Raw genomic sequence first — 17804 nt, forward strand, 5'->3', positions numbered from 1 at the left:
TCCCGTCCTGACCCCCGGGCCTCACGGTCCATCACCCTCAGTGTCTCTGACCTGTGAGCCCCTGTTGTCCCCCATTCCACCCTCTCGTCTGGGGCTCCCCTGGGAGCAGAGCCCCCATAACCTGTCTGGTGCCTCAAAACATGGATGGGGCAACAATCAGACTCCCTCACCTGAGACCACCAGCTCCAGGGGGTCACTGGGGTACGACCATATCTGGGGGGTGTTGCTGTAACAACCATAGCATCTGAACGTCCACCTGAGGCTGGGGATCACAGGGCCCACAGGGAACAGGGCCTGGAACCACCCCCCGGGGGCTCGCTGGGAGTCCTGAGTCCAGGAGGTCTGGCGTTCTCCTTCCTTCATCAGGATGAACCTGTGGAATCCCACCCACGAGACACACTGGAGGGTCACGTTCCCTCCTGAGGTCACAACAGGGCTGGGCGTGGCTATGAGGCTGGGTTTGCCGTGCAATCCTAGGGGAGGAGAAGGGGACGGTGTTAAATGGGGCTCAGATCCCCCACATCATTCCCAGGGCTGGGCTGTGAGAGGGAGACACCTGAGAGCAGACCCCCTTCCTGAGGGCAGAACCTGGGGCTGGGAGCCTGAGTGGGCTTGCACCTGTCACCACCAGCTCCAGGGGGTCACTGGGCTCTGACCAGCCAGTGGGACTGTGATAGGAACAGAGATATCGTCCTGGTAAATCATCTGTTATGTGTCTCATGGAGAACTTGGCCTTGTTCCCGGCCTCCAGTGTCTTCCGTCTGTCCCAGTACACTGAGTTTCCCTCTTTATATAGGCGGTACTTCTGGGCCTCCAGGCTCCCCTGACACCAGATGTTCACAGATGTCCCCCGGGGGATCACAGAACCTGGCTCAGCCCAGATGGTGGGTTTGGGGAGGGTCCCTGGAAGGAAACAGAGCGTAGGAACAAGGCCTTCCCCACCCCCAGGTCCCAGCTGTGCCCCAAACCCCCAGACGTCCCCCTCCGTCAGCCCAGAACTGCTGTTCTCCATCCCCTCTGCCTGGTGGGTGACCCCCAGTGAGGAGGTGGGACTGAGACCCCTGGGGACAGACTCACCTGCCTGCACTCGGGTCCTGGGGCCCACACTCAGCCCTGGAAGAGAGTTCCTGTGAGAGGTTTGCCCCGAATCCTTAGAGAACCCCTCCTCCCGTGAGCCTCCTGAGTCTGGGGTCTCCGACAGCCCAGGGCCTGGCTGTGGGGCGGGTCCCTCCCAGAAGAGGGCATCCCCTCCCCTCCTCAGATCTCACCGAGACAGAGCAGGGCCGTGAGGGCGGGGGTCATGGCGTCTCCCGTCTCTGGCTCTAGCAGTGCATAGGGAGGGACCTCGGTGCCCACAGGACGGGCAGACACACAGGGTGTGGTCATGCGGAGGCTGGTCCTGTCTGTCATGTGGTTGTCACGTCAGCAGCCCCACAGGAAGGGGAACAGCCCCTCCCCAGGGCCTAGCCTGTCTCTGGTGTCCATGATGGTGCAGCAAGTGGACCCCGAGGCTTCCTGAGATGCCCCATCCAGGTGAGGCGACCAGGGCATGTCCTTCCCTCCAGAGCCTCCCCCACGGGGTCTCTTTCAACCTCAGCACATCCCTGGGGTCCTCACCGTGGACGGAGTCCCCAGATCCCAGAGATGCTGCAGGGGACGTGGGTTCCTGCTGTGCTGGGGAGCTCATCTCAGCAGAGACACTTGTGTGACATTTCTGCTTGGCTCAGGTCGAGGTCACGGTGGCAATGAGCCCCGAGGAGAAATACAGGCAAATGAGGAAGGAAACACAACGCTTCTCATGGTCCTGCAGTGTAGGTTCTCTTTCTATCACAACCTCCATGAACTTCCCTATTTTGCTCTGGCGTTGTCCACCTCCCCCTTCTTGGGAATATCGCTGCGAGTCCCTCCTGGCTCCTCGGTGCCCCTTGTTCCTGGGACACAGCCGTTCTCCCCACCCTGGGGGGTCCTGTGTGCAAGCGTCAGGGGATATTTATTTGGGCTAGAGCTCTGATTTTGTTTGTTTTTTTTTTAAAGATTTATTTATTTATTTTGAGAGAGTGAGAATGAGAGAGAGAGAGTACATGACGGGAGGAGGGTCGGAGGGAGAAGCATCGTGAGGAGGGAGCCCGATGTGGGAGTCGATCCCGGGTCTCCAGGATCATGACCTGAGCCGAAGGCAGTTGCTTAACCAACTGAGCCACCCAGGCGCCCTAGAGCTCTGATTTTGAAGGAAACTGGATCTTCATTGAACTATTCCTGGCTCATCCTCTGCCAGCATGACCTTGGGAGGTAATGTCCTTGCTCTGAGCCTCAGTTCCCATCTGCTGCATGTCGTCCTGAACTCACCCCCCGAGTGATTGTGGGGATTGGGTGTCGAGGTCACGGGAGGGATGGGGAGCTGTGAGTTTCCAGACCAGCGAGGACGAGCATGGGCTGAGGGTCCTGTTGCGCTGACGGTGTCCTGGGGCCCGACTGTGCAGTCAGGTGGCTGGTTCGTGTGCCCACTGGAAACCTTGTCTGCTCAGAATACCAGGACTGCCACTCACAGTACGTCTGAAATATGCAGCCACAGACACACGCAAGGAAACGGGAAATGAAATTTCCAGATGCAGGTGGAACCCCAGCAGGGAACAGAGAACTAAGCTGAGTCTCCACTGGTGCCTGGGACCTCGGAGGGCTCATCGGGAGGACGTTTCCACCAGTGTGGACACAGAGGGCTTCCCCACGGTCCTCTCATTGCAGAGGGGTCAGGGCTCCAAGAGAAGGTCGGGCTGCATCCTCAGGAGAGACAAGAAGGGCTTAGGGGTTGGGTCCCTTAACCACCAGATGTAGCTGCCTCTCCCAGGACTGGAGTCATACACTCACACAAGGAAATGAAAAGGGTTTCCCTGCAACTTGCTGTAGAGAGAGAATGGGAGAGAAGGCATTTGCAGAACTGCACGTTTTCAGGTAGTCGACTATTTTCACTCTCAGCGAGCAGATGCCAAGTGTTATAGTTCAGTTAGAACAGGAACCCAGGGGGCACCTGTGTGTCTCAGTCCCTAAGGTTCTGACTCTCGATTTCGATTTCGGCTCAGGTCATGATCTCAGGGGTCGTGGGATCGAGCCCTGGGTCAAGCCTGACATCAAGCTCTGTGCGTAGCCCGGAGTCTGTTTGTCCCTCTCTCTCAGCTCCTGCCCCACTCTCTTTCTCTCTCATATACATAAATAAAATCTTAAAATAAAAGAAAAAAGAACGAAAAGGAACCCAGGTGTGAACAGGAACCCAGGATCGAGAAGGTGATGTGCAGCATGAAGGACAAATGGCAAAAATGTAAGTGTTGGAAAATATCAGAGACAGACACAGCACATATACACACATATATAGGAACAGTCACAGTCCAGGTGACCTGTGAGTAGAATCTAGTCCTACCTCAAGGGAGACGGTAATGCACACCCGTTCAGAAAAATGTAAACACACACATTAAATCGGTGTGCAATGATCTAAAACGAAAAATGACATGACTTCCAAAGTGCTTGGTGTAATTAAATGAAACAATATTGTTTCCACCTTATTGAGGTATAAATGACAAACAGAAATTGGACATATTTCAGGTACATAACTGGATGTTTTGATATATGTATGTTTGTGGAGTGATCACCACAGTCAAGCTAATTAATGTACCCAGCACCTCATGCAGGGAGCATTTGTGTATGTGTGTGTGTATGTGTGTGTGCATGTTTGCGTGTGGTAGGAACACTGAAGACCTACCCTCTAAGCCAATTTGCAGCATACGATAGGTTCCAGTCAGCTCCAGTCACATTGCTGTGCAGTAGATCTCCAGAACTTACTCGTCTGCATGACTGAGACTTGATACCCCTTGACCAACATCTCCCCATGCCCCCCTTTGCCCGGCCCCGGAAACTAATACTCCACTGGGTGTCTAGGAGTTTGCTGTTTGGGATTTCACACATCAGTGAGATCGCCCTGTACTTGCCCTGCTGTGTCTTGCGTATGTCACTTCCCGTAAACGTCCTCCGGGTTCACCCAGGTTGTCGCAAATGACAGGATTTCCTTTTTCAAGGTGGAGTAGTACTCCTTTCAGATAAATACCCTATTTTCTTTATCCATTCATCTGGAGACAGACATTTAGGTTGTTCTCATATCTTGGCTGTTGTGGTTAATGTTGCAATGAACATGGGGGTGCAGATGTCTCTTTGAGATCCCGATTTCATCTACTGTGGACATAGACTCAGGAGTGGGATTGCTGGATCCTGTGGATCCCAGGGTTGCTTTCTTTCTAACTGTTTAAGGAAACTCCATTCTGATCTTCCACAGTGGCTGCCCCAATTTACATCCCCAGCAGTCGTGCACAAAGGGTCCATTTTCTCCACACTGTTGCCAAGGCTTGTTACACCTTGTTGTTTGGAGAAGAGCTCTTGTATCAGGTGGGAGCTGGTGTCTCACTGAGGTTTTGATTTGTATTTCCCTGAAGCTGAGTGATGCTGAGCACCATTTCATACACATACCAGCCCTCTGGATGTCTTCTTCTGAGAAATGCCTGTTCAGGTCCTCTCCCCATTTTCATTTGGGTTATTATTAGTATGAGCAGTCTTATTGCACTGAGTTGTGTGAGCTTCTTATAGATTTGAAAAGTATCCCCTATGAGATGCGTGGTTTGCAAGGATTTTCTCCCATTCTGTAAGTTGCCTTTTCACCCTGTTGATGATTCCTTGGCCAAGCAGAAGGTGTTCGGTTTGACACTCCCACTTGTCTACTTTTGCCTTTGTTGCCCATGTTTTTGGGATCATATTCAAAAAATCATTGCCCACATTGATGTCAAGAAGCTTTCCCCGTATGTCTTCTTTCAGTAGTTTTACGGTCTCAGGTCTTACGTTTCCGTCTTCAGTCCACGTGCGTTGATTTTTGTGATATGGTGTGAGGTAAGGGTCCAATCTCAATCTTCTGCATGTGGACGTTTCGTTTTCCCAACACCATTTATCGAAGAGACTGTCCTTTGTCGTTTGTGTTCCTGGCCCCTGGTGGAAGATGAGTTCACCGAGGTTCTTTGAGAAAATTATTTTGGAATTGTCGTCTCCATTGTTTTCACGGTCAGCTAATGCAGATGTGACTTTTCCTTTGGTAGTGTTGTATTTCCCTGATTGTTGGTGTTTCTTGTAGCTTTGCTTTGGTGTCTTCACAGAAGAGGAAATGGCCACCTCTTCCAGGGTTTATGGAATATTTAAGCAAAGGACTGTCGTAGTCAGAAAGTTCTATGAAGGTCATACTAGCTGTTACCCAAATGGAAAGGAGACTTTAAATGAAATTAAGTAAGTCATCAATTAAAATAAACACAATACGTGCCCTCCTTAATACCCATCATTGGGCTAACCCATCCCCCCACCCTCCCACCCCTCTACAACCCTCACTTTGTTTCTAGGAGTCCATGGTCTCTCACGATTCGTCTCCCCCTCCGATTTCCCCTTTCTTTTTCCTTTCCTTCCCCTAATGTCCTCCGTGCTATTCCTGATGTTCCAGAAATAAGTGAAACCATATGATCATTGACTTTCTCTGCTTGACTTATTTCACTGAGCATCATCTCCTCCAGTCCCATGCATGTGGATGTAAAAGTTGGGTATTCATCCTTCCTGATGGCTGAGTAATATTCCATTGCATACATGGACCACATCTTCTTCATCCATTCGTCTGTTGAAGGGCATCTCGGCTATTTCCACATTTTGGCTATTGCGGACATTGCTGCTATGAACATTGGGGTGCATGTGCTCCTTTATTTCACTACATCTGTATCTTTGGGGTAAATACCCAGGAGTGCAATTGCTGGGTCCTAGGGTCGCTCTATTTTTTATTTTTTTGAGGAACCTCCACACTGTTTTCTGAAGTGGCCGTACCAACTTGCATTCCCATCAACAGTGTAAGAGGGTTCCTTTTTCTCCACAACCTCTCCAACATTTGTTGTTTTTTGCCTTGCCAATTTTTGCCATTCTAACTGGTGTAAGGTGGTATTTCAATGTGGTTTTGATTTGAATTTCCCTGATGGCTAATGATGATGAGCATTTTTTCATGTATCTGTTAGCCATTTGTATGTCTTCTTTGGAGAAGTGTCTGTTCATGTCTTCTGCCCACTTTTTGACTTGATTATTTGTTTTTTTTTTTGGTGTTGACTTTGAGAACTCCATCAAAAACTGAAGATGTACTGTATGGTGACTGACATAATTTAAATAAAATAAAATGAACACAATAATTGAAAGCAAACCTTGAGTGTCAGCTGGTCTTCCAAATGATGTATATGGATTGATCACATGAAGTTCACACCCCCCTCCTGATTCATAAACATGCTTCCACAGGAGAGCAGGGATGCAGACATTACCGTTGCCTCTACTTTCACAGGAGCTGGAGAGGAAGAGTTTCCAGAGCGCTGATCTGGGAAATTGGGGAAGGGTCTACGGGCCCAGCATGATTGTGTGAGTGTGTGTGCACGTGCATGTGCGGGACTGTGGGTGTGTCACAGGAAACTGCCCCAGTCTGGGTGGAGGGAGGCAGAATGGCAGCTGGGGTGGGAGCGACACATCTGGACTCGCTGGGAACGGCCCTGGGTTCAGCTGGAAGAGCAAGCAGTTGACCCCGGGGATGGCGAGGACCAGGGGTGGACTCTGGGAAGGGAAGGGGCAGATGCTGAAGGGAAGTTGCAGAGATGGGTGTGTGCGGGGTGACCTGGAGAAGCAGGTGGCCCTGGAGCACAGATCCCCGGGAAGGTGGTGAATGTGGCTGCGCGGACCAGCTGTGTCTAGGTGTGGGCTGCAGGGTAGGCTGTGGGGTGGACAGGACAGGGGTGAAGGAGGCTGAGTGGTTTCTGCTGGCTGGTTGGCTGTGAGGTGTAAGAGACAGGGGTGGAGGGCAAGCTTCTCTCCTCTCCAGCCAGGCTGCCTGCCTGGAGACCCCAACAGCATCCTCCTCAGAGAAGCAGTGAACAAGGGGTGTGGGAGGGAGTGGGCTGAGGTTGTGCAGTATTCCTCTGCCCCCACGGGGAGGATGGTGGGATCCTCTTCCTGGCCCTGCTGGGCAGCTTTTCAGTGTCAGAGCAGTTCCCCTGGCTGACCTGCCCCTTCCCACGGGTAGCAGGACCTCTGGCTCCAACATCTCAGGACACACCATCTTGTTCATTCTGCCCCCTCAGAGCAGATGTCGATGCTGGGTATAGCTCTCCACTCAAACCGTGAAGATGCTATGGGGTTCAGAGGAGAGGGGTCCTCCCCAGAGCTCCTGCTTGAGGACAGTGATGCATATGGAAAATGGGCCAGGAGAGCAAGGAGTCTGCAGATCATCTCCCACTCAGGATGGTGGCACCCCAATTCGCATGTAAAGTGTAAGTACAATCAAGAGTGTTGAAGTCTCCTCCTGGTTGTGGAGTTCCCCATTTCTTCCCTATTCAAGAAATTAAACACACACACACACACACACACACACACACACACACACACACACATTTTATTCAAGTAGGCTCCTCACCCAACATGGGGCTTGAGCTCAGGACCCCAAGATCAAGACTCACATATGTTACCCTTTGAATCAGCCCCCTAACCCCCTGTCTGTTGAAGCCATTTTTGTCATTTGCGTGGTGGTTTGCACATTGAGAATTGTCATGTTTTCTTACAGAGGAAACCCCTTTATCAGGCACTGTCCCTCTTTTTCTGTGATACGATTGTTTGCTGTGAAATATATCTCATCTGGTATTCATGTGGCTGTTCAAGCTTTCCTGCATCTTCCCCACTGGAGACTTAGTGCTTTCCCTTCCTGTACTGCAGCTTTTGGAAGTGAGTATTTTCAGTGCCCGTCCATGTGGTGGAGCCCAAGTCCCCGCTCTGATGTCCACCTTGTGATAGCATCTGATAAGTAAAGTAAACCGGGAGGGGCATTTCCTCAACTGCATGTTGGCAACAAGACGCATCATGCGTGTTCTCCTCCTGGTTTGTGCTTCTCCATCTCGTTGACAGTATTCCAGAAATAGACGTTGGAGTGGTTAGAGATCCACGATGCAGAGCCTAGTCACCCCCAGATTGTCAATCAAAGATAGTGGGCACGCTTTCTGGAAGCTATCGAAGCAGACATCTGAACGAGACTGAGACACTTCAGCAGGATTCCCCGGCATCAGCTCACCCCTGATGCATGAGCAACATGTACTTACTATCTTACGCCCACATTTTGGGAATAATGAACTGATGATCAGAGCAGGGGCAAGGTTCAGATGGAGATAAGTCTGGACAGGTTAGCCAGGCTCACTCTACAGAGCCTTGAATGCGTGACTCAGCAGCAAGGACCATCTCGTGAGAAAGAATTGGAGATCCACGGAGGATTTTCCAAAGCAGAGCAGGACAGTCCATCATGGGTGTGAGAACACCCTCTCTGGGGACAGTGTGGCAGACAGTGTGTGGCTCTGCCCTGTGATTTAGATCTTAGGCTATTGGGAAATTATGCTTTCTGTTAGTGTTTTCAGACAAGAGCTGCTGAGAGAAGACCCCAGTTTTCCTTTTAAGGAACATGGTCAAAAATATGGAAGCAAAGGAGTAAGACATGCGATCTTTGTTTAATTTATGAAATATGAAGGGAAAGGGAAGATGAAAGTACATCCTCTGAAAAACGGGAGATGTGAGAGTTCAAACAGCAGACATATAGACAGACAGCTGGATGACAGAATAAGAGTTCCTGCCATCATGCCCCAGATCGTCGAAGTGGACAACCCAAATCAGAGATGACCATGCCCAGTCTCCGTAGTGGCCCCAGGCCCGCACCGATGATCTCCAACTTGGTTCGGCTTACCGGGAATGACAGGTCCTGACTCATTGGAACCAGTTTTTAATTCCTAACCACACAGCCCATGACACTGAAGTGGCTGTTCAGAGAGCCAGCTTCTTTCCTGGGACGTGGCTCATTGTCTGATCAGACTCAGGTGAGTCTCCGCAGGTAGATAGTGATCCTGTTTGAGGCACCTCAGTGCCATCATGTGCGTAGGTGCTGTGTCAGATCCGAGGTGACGTTGGTTGATGCTCAGGATAGAGTGTACACTATGGCTGTTCCATCCCACTTCAGCCCCCATCTCACTAAGGTGTCTGTAGAATAGGAGCAGGTTACAGAGAGAAACCTGTTCTTTACCAGGAACAACACGTGGACCCCGAGTCGACAGACTAGCATCATGGAGAACACCACCAGTGCTCCAGATGTTGGTTTCCATCCTGAACAAAACCTTCCACGTCACCGTGTTGTTTACCACCTTAGAGATGCCGTGGGATTCTTTCCCTTCCTTTATTTATAGGCTTAAACATAACTTCGCCTCCTTAAATAATATATGCTTCTTTTTTGAACTTATGTATAAAATGGAATAACTCCACACACATGGTTCTTAAAATTTCCCTTCTTTTTTTTTAGTTGAGTTCCAATGTGATTTATGCGATTGCTTGGTATTTTAATTTGTGCTTCGTTTGGCCATAAGATATTCCATTACATACACGTAACACAAACATTCCTTAATTGTAATTTTATTTGTATGGTTTTGTCTACAGAGAGCAACAGCCTTGTCAATATTCTCCTGCAGGTGTCACCGTGCATACACACACACTTTCCTCTAGGGTGTGGAGTTATAGGCCAGAGCTGTGTCCCTTCCTTTCACCATGGGATTCTGATCTTCTCCTCCAATTGTTTGTAATGTAATGTACTGGCCGTCTAAGTGCACAATGTTTTCTCCAACATTGGATTTTGCCCTTGTGTTCTCTTGCCTCTCCTGTGCATGCAGGAGGATTTGGGCATCACAATTTCCCTGAAACTGTGGCATTACATCGAGGTGGTAAATCCCAGGAACTTTAAAATAAAAGGAAGCACATGTGCACGGCGGGTCACCAGTGAGGTGCGCCTGCAGCTAGATCACACTCACTTGTGAAAGATGCTGTATCCATGACCCCGTGACTGGGCACACGGTGCATTCGTGCGGCTCCTTGATGTTGTTCATGACGGGAGTGTTTACACCAAAGAAATGGGCAAATGCCACGAGTCACAACATTAAAAAAAAACCACATTTATATCCTGGAGTCAGTGTAGTAGTTCACCACCAGGCTTCACTTCAAACACCCCTGAGCTCCCTCAAACTGATGGTATTTCTGGAAAACTCTAGCAGGTGTCATCTCATGAGGATAGAAAACCTCTATGAGTCCAGAGAGGGTTTAGGGAAAGGTTTTGGCTTCATGTGTTCCAAAGCGGACCTGATTTTCACCCATCTATTTACTTATGAAAACAGATTTTGTGTTTTGGGCTGAAGAGATGGTGGTCCATAGTGCACCTCAGGGAAAGAGGAAATGGAAAGTAAAGGGAAATGTATCGCACGAAGGTGGACCAGAGCTGCTGCTCTAAGAAGGTATGAACGCAACTCCGCTGTGTGGGACGAACCCTCACACCACAGGGATGAGGAAAGACAGGGGGGCAGTCAAGGATGTCCAACAATGGCAGGAGGGAAAGCACCACAGTTCATGGGGGACGAGTCCTCGACTGAGAACAGCCCAGACATTTCCTGGCATCTAAACCATGTTTCCCCCTGGATGTTCTCAGCACACAGATCAGCTAGCATGAGCTGTAGGCTTTCTTCCGGATCCCCTTGGGCACATCAGATTGATGTCCAAAGGTCTGCCACAGGGAATGGTGTGTTTGCTCCCCCTTGTGTTTAGCTCCTGGCTGCATCTGGGGTCCTTGTCTGGGTGTGCTGAGCCTCTAGTAGCAGAATCCCGAGGACCAGCAGGATCAAGGCAGCCACGCCCATGCGGATGAGATTCTCCACCGTGTAATCCCTGCGATCTGAGGCTGAGAATGAGGACAGAGAGGTTGCAGAGGTCAGTGTGGACCCAAATCACCCAGATCCTGGATGTGCACCCAGCACACCCGCCTCCCCCTGAGAGGACACCCCCTCCACCCCAGCCCCATCACTGAGACATTCTTCTACTTACCACTGCTGGGGTCTGAATTGTTTTGGGGTGGGCTCAGGGTGTCAGCTGTTCCTGCAGGGAAGATGGAAGCAGATAGAAGGAGCTGGAGACCCCTGTCCGGCCAGCCCTCAGCTCTGTGTTCTATGTCCCTCAACCTGTCCCTAGCACTTTTTGTACAGTTCCTGACCTAGCCCCTCTCTCTACTAGGAGAGTTTGCTCTGCTCTCCTCGCTGGATTCCTTCAGCCTCCTTGTTTTCCTTCATTTCAGACTTTGCTTCTGAGTCATTCTGGATAGATTCTAGCCATGCCCCAGGCGCTCAGGGTTGCAGAGAAAAATGGCCTCCCAACACAGAAATCATCATGTCCTTGTATGTTTTCTGTCCAGTCTGGGACACAAACCTCCTGTGCTCATGTCCCTGCAGATGAGAGTTCCCACTTATTCAGTAGCTGAGGACCCAGCGTCCATGGACGAGGGGCTGGTGTCAGGGGCTCCTGACGGTCAGGAGCACAGAAGGGCCAAAGTCTGGCGCAGGGTCCCCTTAGCTCCATGTCATCCGGCTCCCATTCTTCAGTTTCTGCATTTTAATCTGTACCTAGAGTATTCATTTTTGGATGTGTTCATTAATTCATTCTTCATATAGTTAGAAATACCTACGGTGCTAGACTCATAGAGAGATAGATGATAGATAGATCGATCGATCGATCTGTATCACATCTACATCAACCAAATTGATATGTCTCTCCTAAAGATGTTCAGTCATTGGGTCATATGAACACCATTATTCCTTGCTTGCTGTGTGGATCTAGACAGGGAGACCAGTTACAAACATGTGAAAAGCTATGGGATGAAGATGATGGGCATGAGGACCAATGGCTGCAGATACATATACAAGGATATGGATGTAAATGTGTTTTACGGTCATAGATTATAGGTATGGATTTTTATAACCATGTTATTTGTAAAATAGCAGATATAATATAAATACATAAGCAGCTGTATATGTACTGATATCTATGGTGTTCTGTCTAGAGAGAGAGAGAGGTACAGTCTGTCTGTCCCTGAACAGGAGGGCACTCGAGTCTGTGGCGCGTGGGGGTGGGCAGGGGACAGGAGGGTCTGGACTCAGGCCGGTGTCGGACCAGGAGGAGGCCGAGGAGGCCGAGCAGCAGGACGAAGGCCACTGAGACCCCGATGAGGACGTACAGGTACCAGTGGGGACCTGGGGCAGGAGCCACACCATGAAGGAGCCAGTGATGCCATTTAACTCAGCACCTGCTGTGTGCCAGGCACCTGCTGGGCTCTGTGCATTCACCTCTGACCCTGTCAGTGATCACGCAGCAGGGGATTGCCGCCCATCCTGCCCACTCCACAGACAGGAAACTGAGGCACAGAGGGGTCATGCACGTGTCTCAGGTCGCCCAGCGTGGGGGCGGCAGGGCTGGGGCTGGAACCAGGGCTGTGGGTTCCCCGTGCTCTCCTCATTCTGTCCCCTGTGGGGACACCAGCTCGAGGCTCTGGGCTCCTCACCTGGGGCACGGCCTGTCCCAGCATCTTCTTCTGGAGCTGAGGGTCCTTCCAGATCCCCTATCACCTGAACGCCCCGGCCATTGCCCTCCCTCCCCTCCTCCTACAATGTCACTGTCACAGTTGCGGAAGGACAGCCCCCCCATAGGTCATGACCTGGGGGCTTCCCCGTGAGTCCTCTCCCACGATCAGAGCCCTGGTCAGAACGGAGGGGAACTCTACTCTAGGCCACGACTCTCTCCTTTACTTGGGGAAACTGAGGCCCACACAGGCGAGGGGCACGTCCAGGCCAACGCCTGCAGAGGACGCTGAACCGAGGGTGTAACTCAGCCCCTGCTCCCCATGGGCCCTCCCACCACTGAGAGCCTCGCTCACCCTCAGAGCCCCTGGAGCCCCGTTGTCCCCCTGGCATGTCTGAGGGACTGGAAGAAAAGCCCCTGGACAGCGGCCCCTGTGACTCACCAGCTGTCGAGCTGGGCCCTGTGGGTGAGGGGCCAGGGTCTGTAGAGGATCCTGGGGAAAAAGACCAGAGGGGGGCTGGAGCTTCCCCTAGAGACCGTCTCTGCCCACACTCTTCTCCCTCATGTGCCCTGTGGCCCCCAAGGTCCCCCTCCGCCTGGAGACTTCTGGTGATGGGGGCGAAGGACGAGGCAGGGGTGGGAGGGCCCTGTCTCCCCCTGCACTGTGAGCTGGGGACCCCTCTGCCGACGCTCCCTCGGAGCCCCTCACTCCCGTCCTAGACCAGAGCCCTCCTGGGCACAGGGTCCTGAAGACAATGTTGGGACACAGAGGGGACAGGGTCAGGGGCCCCTCACCGTTGACCAGGAGCTCCAGGGGGTCACTGGGCTGTGACAACACGTAGGGGGAGGTGCTCACTGAGCCGTAGCACCTGTAGGTTCCCCCATGGGCTGAGGTCACAGGACTCATGGAGAATTCAGCCTGCTGCTGCCCAGCTCGGTGCTTTGATCTAAGACGCAGCGGGGGATCGGCTGCCCCCTCCTTGGACAGAAGGAAAGTGTCCACAGAGCTCCATGACTGACACAGCAGGGTCACATTCTCTCCTGAGGTCACCGTGGGTCCTGGCTGTACTGAGAGGGAGGGTTTGTAGGGGAGCTGTCCTAGAGAGAGGAAGGGCGGGTGAGGGGCTGTCCAGCCCTCGTTCTGCACTGAGTCTGTCTGTGTCCTCTGGGTCTCTCCCTTCTCTGTCTCTGTCTGTCTCTCTCCCTCCCTGGGGACCCCACACCTCTGGTCCCACCACCACCGCCTGGGGCCCCCCTGGCAGGAGCTGTGCAGGGTCTGGGGTCCTGACTGACCTGTGGCGTCACCTGCGACCAGGATGTCCAGGGGGTCACTGGGGGCTGACCACTCGGAGGAGAGGTTCTGTCCACCATAGCATGTGTACCGGCCGCCGTGGGAGGGTCTCACAGGGTCCAGGTCGAAGTTCGCCCCAGAGAGCCCAGCGTGGGGCTGCCGGCCAAGGCGCCGGGGAGGGTCACCTGCTCCCTCCTTGGACAGAGCGAATCTGTCGTAGCCAACATCAGAGCGACACTGGAGGGTCAGGCTCTGTCCAGAGGTCACGACAGGGCCCTGCTGGCTCAGGAGGGAGGGCTTGCCCGACACACCTGGGAGAGACCAGCCGTGGATTGCAGGGGCTGATTATTCTCCCCAAACCTCCCTTCTCCCGTCCTGACCCCCGGGCCTCACGGTCCATCACCCTCAGTGTCTCTGACCTGTGAGCCCCTGTTGTCCCCCATTCCACCCTCTCGTCTGGGGCTCCCCTGGGAGCAGAGCCCCCATAACCTGTCTGGTGCCTCAAAACATGGATGGGGCAACAATCAGACTCCCTCACCTGAGACCACCAGCTCCAGGGGGTCACTGGGGTACGACCATATCTGGGGGGTGTTGCTGTAACAACCATAGCATCTGAACGTCCACCTGAGGCTGGGGATCACAGGGCCCACAGGGAACAGGGCCTGGAACCACCCCCCGGGGGCTCGCTGGGAGTCCTGAGTCCAGGAGGTCTGGCGTTCTCCTTCCTTCATCAGGATGAACCTGTGGAATCCCACCCACGAGACACACTGGAGGGTCACGTTCCCTCCTGAGGTCACAACAGGGCTGGGCGTGGCTATGAGGCTGGGTTTGCCGTGCAATCCTAGGGGAGGAGAAGGGGACGGTGTTAAATGGGGCTCAGATCCCCCACATCATTCCCAGGGCTGGGCTGTGAGAGGGAGACACCTGAGAGCAGACCCCCTTCCTGAGGGCAGAACCTGGGGCTGGGAGCCTGAGTGGGCTTGCACCTGTCACCACCAGCTCCAGGGGGTCACTGGGCTCTGACCAGCCAGTGGGACTGTGATAAGAACAGAGATATCGTCCTGGTAAATCATCTGTTATGTGTCTCATGGAGAACTTGGCCTTGTTCCCGGCCTCCAGTGTCTTCCGTCTGTCCCAGTACACTGAGTTTCCCTCTTTATATAGGCGGTACTTCTGGGCCTCCAGGCTCCCCTGACACCAGATGTTCACAGATGTCCCCCGGGGGATCACAGAACCTGGCTCAGCCCAGATGGTGGGTTTGGGGAGGGTCCCTGGAAGGAAACAGAGCGTAGGAACAAGGCCTTCCCCACCCCCAGGTCCCAGCTGTGCCCCAAACCCCCAGACGTCCCCCTCCGTCAGCCCAGAACTGCTGTTCTCCATCCCCTCTGCCTGGTGGGTGACCCCCAGTGAGGAGGTGGGACTGAGACCCCTGGGGACAGACTCACCTGCCTGCACTCGGGTCCTGGGGCCCACACTCAGCCCTGGAAGAGAGTTCCTGTGAGAGGTTTGCCCCGAATCCTTAGAGAACCCCTCCTCCCGTGAGCCTCCTGAGTCTGGGGTCTCCGACAGCCCAGGGCCTGGCTGTGGGGCGGGTCCCTCCCAGAAGAGGGCATCCCCTCCCCTCCTCAGATCTCACCGAGACAGAGCAGGGCCGTGAGGGCGGGGGTCATGGCGTCTCCCGTCTCTGGCTCTAGCAGTGCATAGGGAGGGACCTCGGTGCCCACAGGACGGGCAGACACACAGGGTGTGGTCATGCGGAGGCTGGTCCTGTCTGTCATGTGGTTGTCACGTCAGCAGCCCCACAGGAAGGGGAACAGCCCCTCCCCAGGGCCTAGCCTGTCTCTGGTGTCCATGATGGTGCAGCAAGTGGACCCCGAGGCTTCCTGAGATGCCCCATCCAGGTGAGGCGACCAGGGCATGTCCTTCCCTCCAGAGCCTCCCCCACGGGGTCTCTTTCAACCTCAGCACATCCCTGGGGTCCTCACCGTGGACGGAGTCCCCAGATCCCAGAGATGCTGCAGGGGACGTGGGTTCCTGCTGTGCTGGGGAGCTCATCTCAGCAGAGACACTTGTGTGACATTTCTGCTTGGCTCAGGTCGAGGTCACGGTGGCAATGAGCCCCGAGGAGAAATACAGGCAAATGAGGAAGGAAACACAACGCTTCTCATGGTCCTGCAGTGTAGGTTCTCTTTCTATCACAACCTCCATGAACTTCCCTATTTTGCTCTGGCGTTGTCCACCTCCCCCTTCTTGGGAATATCGCTGCGAGTCCCTCCTGGCTCCTCGGTGCCCCTTGTTCCTGGGACACAGCCGTTCTCCCCACCCTGGGGGGTCCTGTGTGCAAGCGTCAGGGGATATTTATTTGGGCTAGAGCTCTGATTTTGTTTGTTTTTTTTTTAAAGATTTATTTATTTATTTTGAGAGAGTGAGAATGAGAGAGAGAGAGTACATGATGGGAGGAGGGTCGGAGGGAGAAGCATCGTGAGGAGGGAGCCCGATGTGGGAGTCGATCCCGGGTCTCCAGGATCATGACCTGAGCCGAAGGCAGTTGCTTAACCAACTGAGCCACCCAGGCGCCCTAGAGCTCTGATTTTGAAGGAAAGTGGATCTTCATTGAACTATTCCTGGCTCATCCTCTGCCAGCATGACCTTGGGAGGTAATGTCCTTGCTCTGAGCCTCAGTTCCCATCTGCTGCATGTCGTCCTGAACTCACCCCCCGAGTGATTGTGGGGATTGGGTGTCGAGGTCACGGGAGGGATGGGGAGCTGTGAGTTTCCAGACCAGCGAGGACGAGCATGGGCTGAGGGTCCTGTTGCGCTGACGGTGTCCTGGGGCCCGACTGTGCAGTCAGGTGGCTGGTTCGTGTGCCCACTGGAAACCTTGTCTGCTCAGAATACCAGGACTGCCACTCACAGTACGTCTGAAATATGCAGCCACAGACACACGCAAGGAAACGGGAAATGAAATTTCCAGATGCAGGTGGAACCCCAGCAGGGAACAGAGAACTAAGCTGAGTCTCCACTGGTGCCTGGGACCTCGGAGGGCTCATCGGGAGGACGTTTCCACCAGTGTGGACACAGAGGGCTTCCCCACGGTCCTCTCATTGCAGAGGGGTCAGGGCTCCAAGAGAAGGTCGGGCTGCATCCTCAGGAGAGACAAGAAGGGCTTAGGGGTTGGGTCCCTTAACCACCAGATGTAGCTGCCTCTCCCAGGACTGGAGTCATACACTCACACAAGGAAATGAAAAGGGTTTCCCTGCAACTTGCTGTAGAGAGAGAATGGGAGAGAAGGCATTTGCAGAACTGCACGTTTTCAGGTAGTCGACTATTTTCACTCTCAGCGAGCAGATGCCAAGTGTTATAGTTCAGTTAGAACAGGAACCCAGGGGGCACCTGTGTGTCTCAGTCCCTAAGGTTCTGACTCTCGATTTCGATTTCGGCTCAGGTCATGATCTCAGGGGTCGTGGGATCGAGCCCTGGGTCAAGCCTGACATCAAGCTCTGTGCGTAGCCCGGAGTCTGTTTGTCCCTCTCTCTCAGCTCCTGCCCCACTCTCTTTCTCTCTCATATACATAAATAAAATCTTAAAATAAAAGAAAAAAGAACGAAAAGGAACCCAGGTGTGAACAGGAACCCAGGATCGAGAAGGTGATGTGCAGCATGAAGGACAAATGGCAAAAATGTAAGTGTTGGAAAATATCAGAGACAGACACAGCACATATACACACATATATAGGAACAGTCACAGTCCAGGTGACCTGTGAGTAGAATCTAGTCCTACCTCAAGGGAGACGGTAATGCACACCCGTTCAGAAAAATGTAAACACACACATTAAATCGGTGTGCAATGATCTAAAACGAAAAATGACATGACTTCCAAAGTGCTTGGTGTAATTAAATGAAACAATATTGTTTCCACCTTATTGAGGTATAAATGACAAACAGAAATTGGACATATTTCAGGTACATAACTGGATGTTTTGATATATGTATGTTTGTGGAGTGAT

At 52.8% G+C, this 17804-nt stretch overlaps 2 protein-coding genes and 2 long non-coding RNA genes across 37 annotated transcripts in view; 2 read left to right on the plus strand and 2 right to left on the minus strand.

Annotated features, from left to right (window-relative positions):
• LOC114203825 (leukocyte immunoglobulin-like receptor subfamily A member 6) overlaps positions 1–1741 on the minus strand; it is a 17987-nt gene extending 16246 nt beyond the window's left edge. For 6 of the 16 annotated variants that reach the window (XR_015769206.1, XR_015769207.1, XM_088027836.1 and 3 more), the window contains exons 1-4: positions 1618–1740; positions 1269–1403; positions 619–1113; positions 171–473 (exon numbers count right to left, since the gene is read on the minus strand). Coding sequence is in view for 14 of the 16 variants with exons in the window: in XM_088027836.1 (XP_087883962.1) it covers positions 171–473; positions 619–1113; positions 1269–1403; positions 1618–1687 (1003 nt within the window). In the remaining 2 variants the exon portion in view is untranslated. Of the gene's footprint in view, positions 1–170; positions 474–618; positions 1114–1268; positions 1404–1617 lie in introns of all 16 variants that reach the window. The other 10 variants (XM_088027845.1, XM_088027838.1, XM_088027840.1 and 7 more) reach the window with 5 other exon arrangements.
• Positions 1441–11973, plus strand: LOC114204308 (uncharacterized). 5 transcript variants are annotated; one of them, XR_015769232.1, is made up of 4 exons: positions 1441–1533; positions 1728–3313; positions 7176–7364; positions 7655–11973. It is a non-coding gene; the product is annotated as an uncharacterized LOC114204308 (long non-coding RNA). The 5 variants fall into 5 exon arrangements; XR_015769235.1 differs by having other exon boundaries at positions 1728–2289; XR_015769234.1 differs by lacking the exon at positions 1728–3313 and having other exon boundaries at positions 6389–7364.
• On the minus strand, positions 9516–15910 carry LOC148163288 (leukocyte immunoglobulin-like receptor subfamily A member 6). Of its 12 annotated transcripts, none has more exons than XM_088027861.1 (9): positions 15784–15906; positions 15435–15569; positions 14785–15279; positions 14337–14639; positions 13801–14109; positions 13303–13605; positions 12950–13000; positions 10984–11034; positions 9516–10840 (listed from the first exon to the last, which is right to left on the minus strand). In XM_088027861.1, exons 1-9 carry the CDS (start codon positions 15851–15853, stop codon positions 10704–10706), a joined length of 1854 nt encoding a protein of 617 aa, XP_087883987.1. In that variant the 5' UTR covers positions 15854–15906; the 3' UTR covers positions 9516–10703. The 12 variants fall into 12 exon arrangements, with proteins under 12 accessions (XP_087883987.1, XP_087883996.1, XP_087883989.1 ...); XM_088027870.1 differs by lacking the exon at positions 12950–13000 and having other exon boundaries at positions 13813–14109; positions 14785–15069; positions 15244–15279; positions 15784–15902; XM_088027867.1 differs by lacking the exons at positions 9516–10840; positions 10984–11034 and adding an exon at positions 11562–12182 and having other exon boundaries at positions 13813–14109; positions 14785–15069; positions 15244–15279; positions 15784–15907.
• LOC114204036 (uncharacterized) overlaps positions 15622–17804 on the plus strand; it is a 10517-nt gene continuing 8334 nt past the window's right edge. The window contains exons 1-2 of one of the 4 annotated variants that reach the window (XR_015769224.1): positions 15624–15699; positions 15894–17479. This is a non-coding gene — a long non-coding RNA (uncharacterized LOC114204036). Of the gene's footprint in view, positions 15700–15893; positions 17480–17804 lie in introns of all 4 variants that reach the window. The other 3 variants (XR_015769227.1, XR_015769225.1, XR_015769226.1) reach the window with 3 other exon arrangements.

The sequence above is a fragment of the Eumetopias jubatus genome, unplaced genomic scaffold (assembly GCF_037043125.1).
Source record: "Eumetopias jubatus isolate StellerSeaLion01/CBP00866 unplaced genomic scaffold, mEumJub1_p1.0 scaffold_10, whole genome shotgun sequence".
NCBI lineage: Eukaryota > Metazoa > Chordata > Mammalia > Carnivora > Otariidae > Eumetopias > Eumetopias jubatus.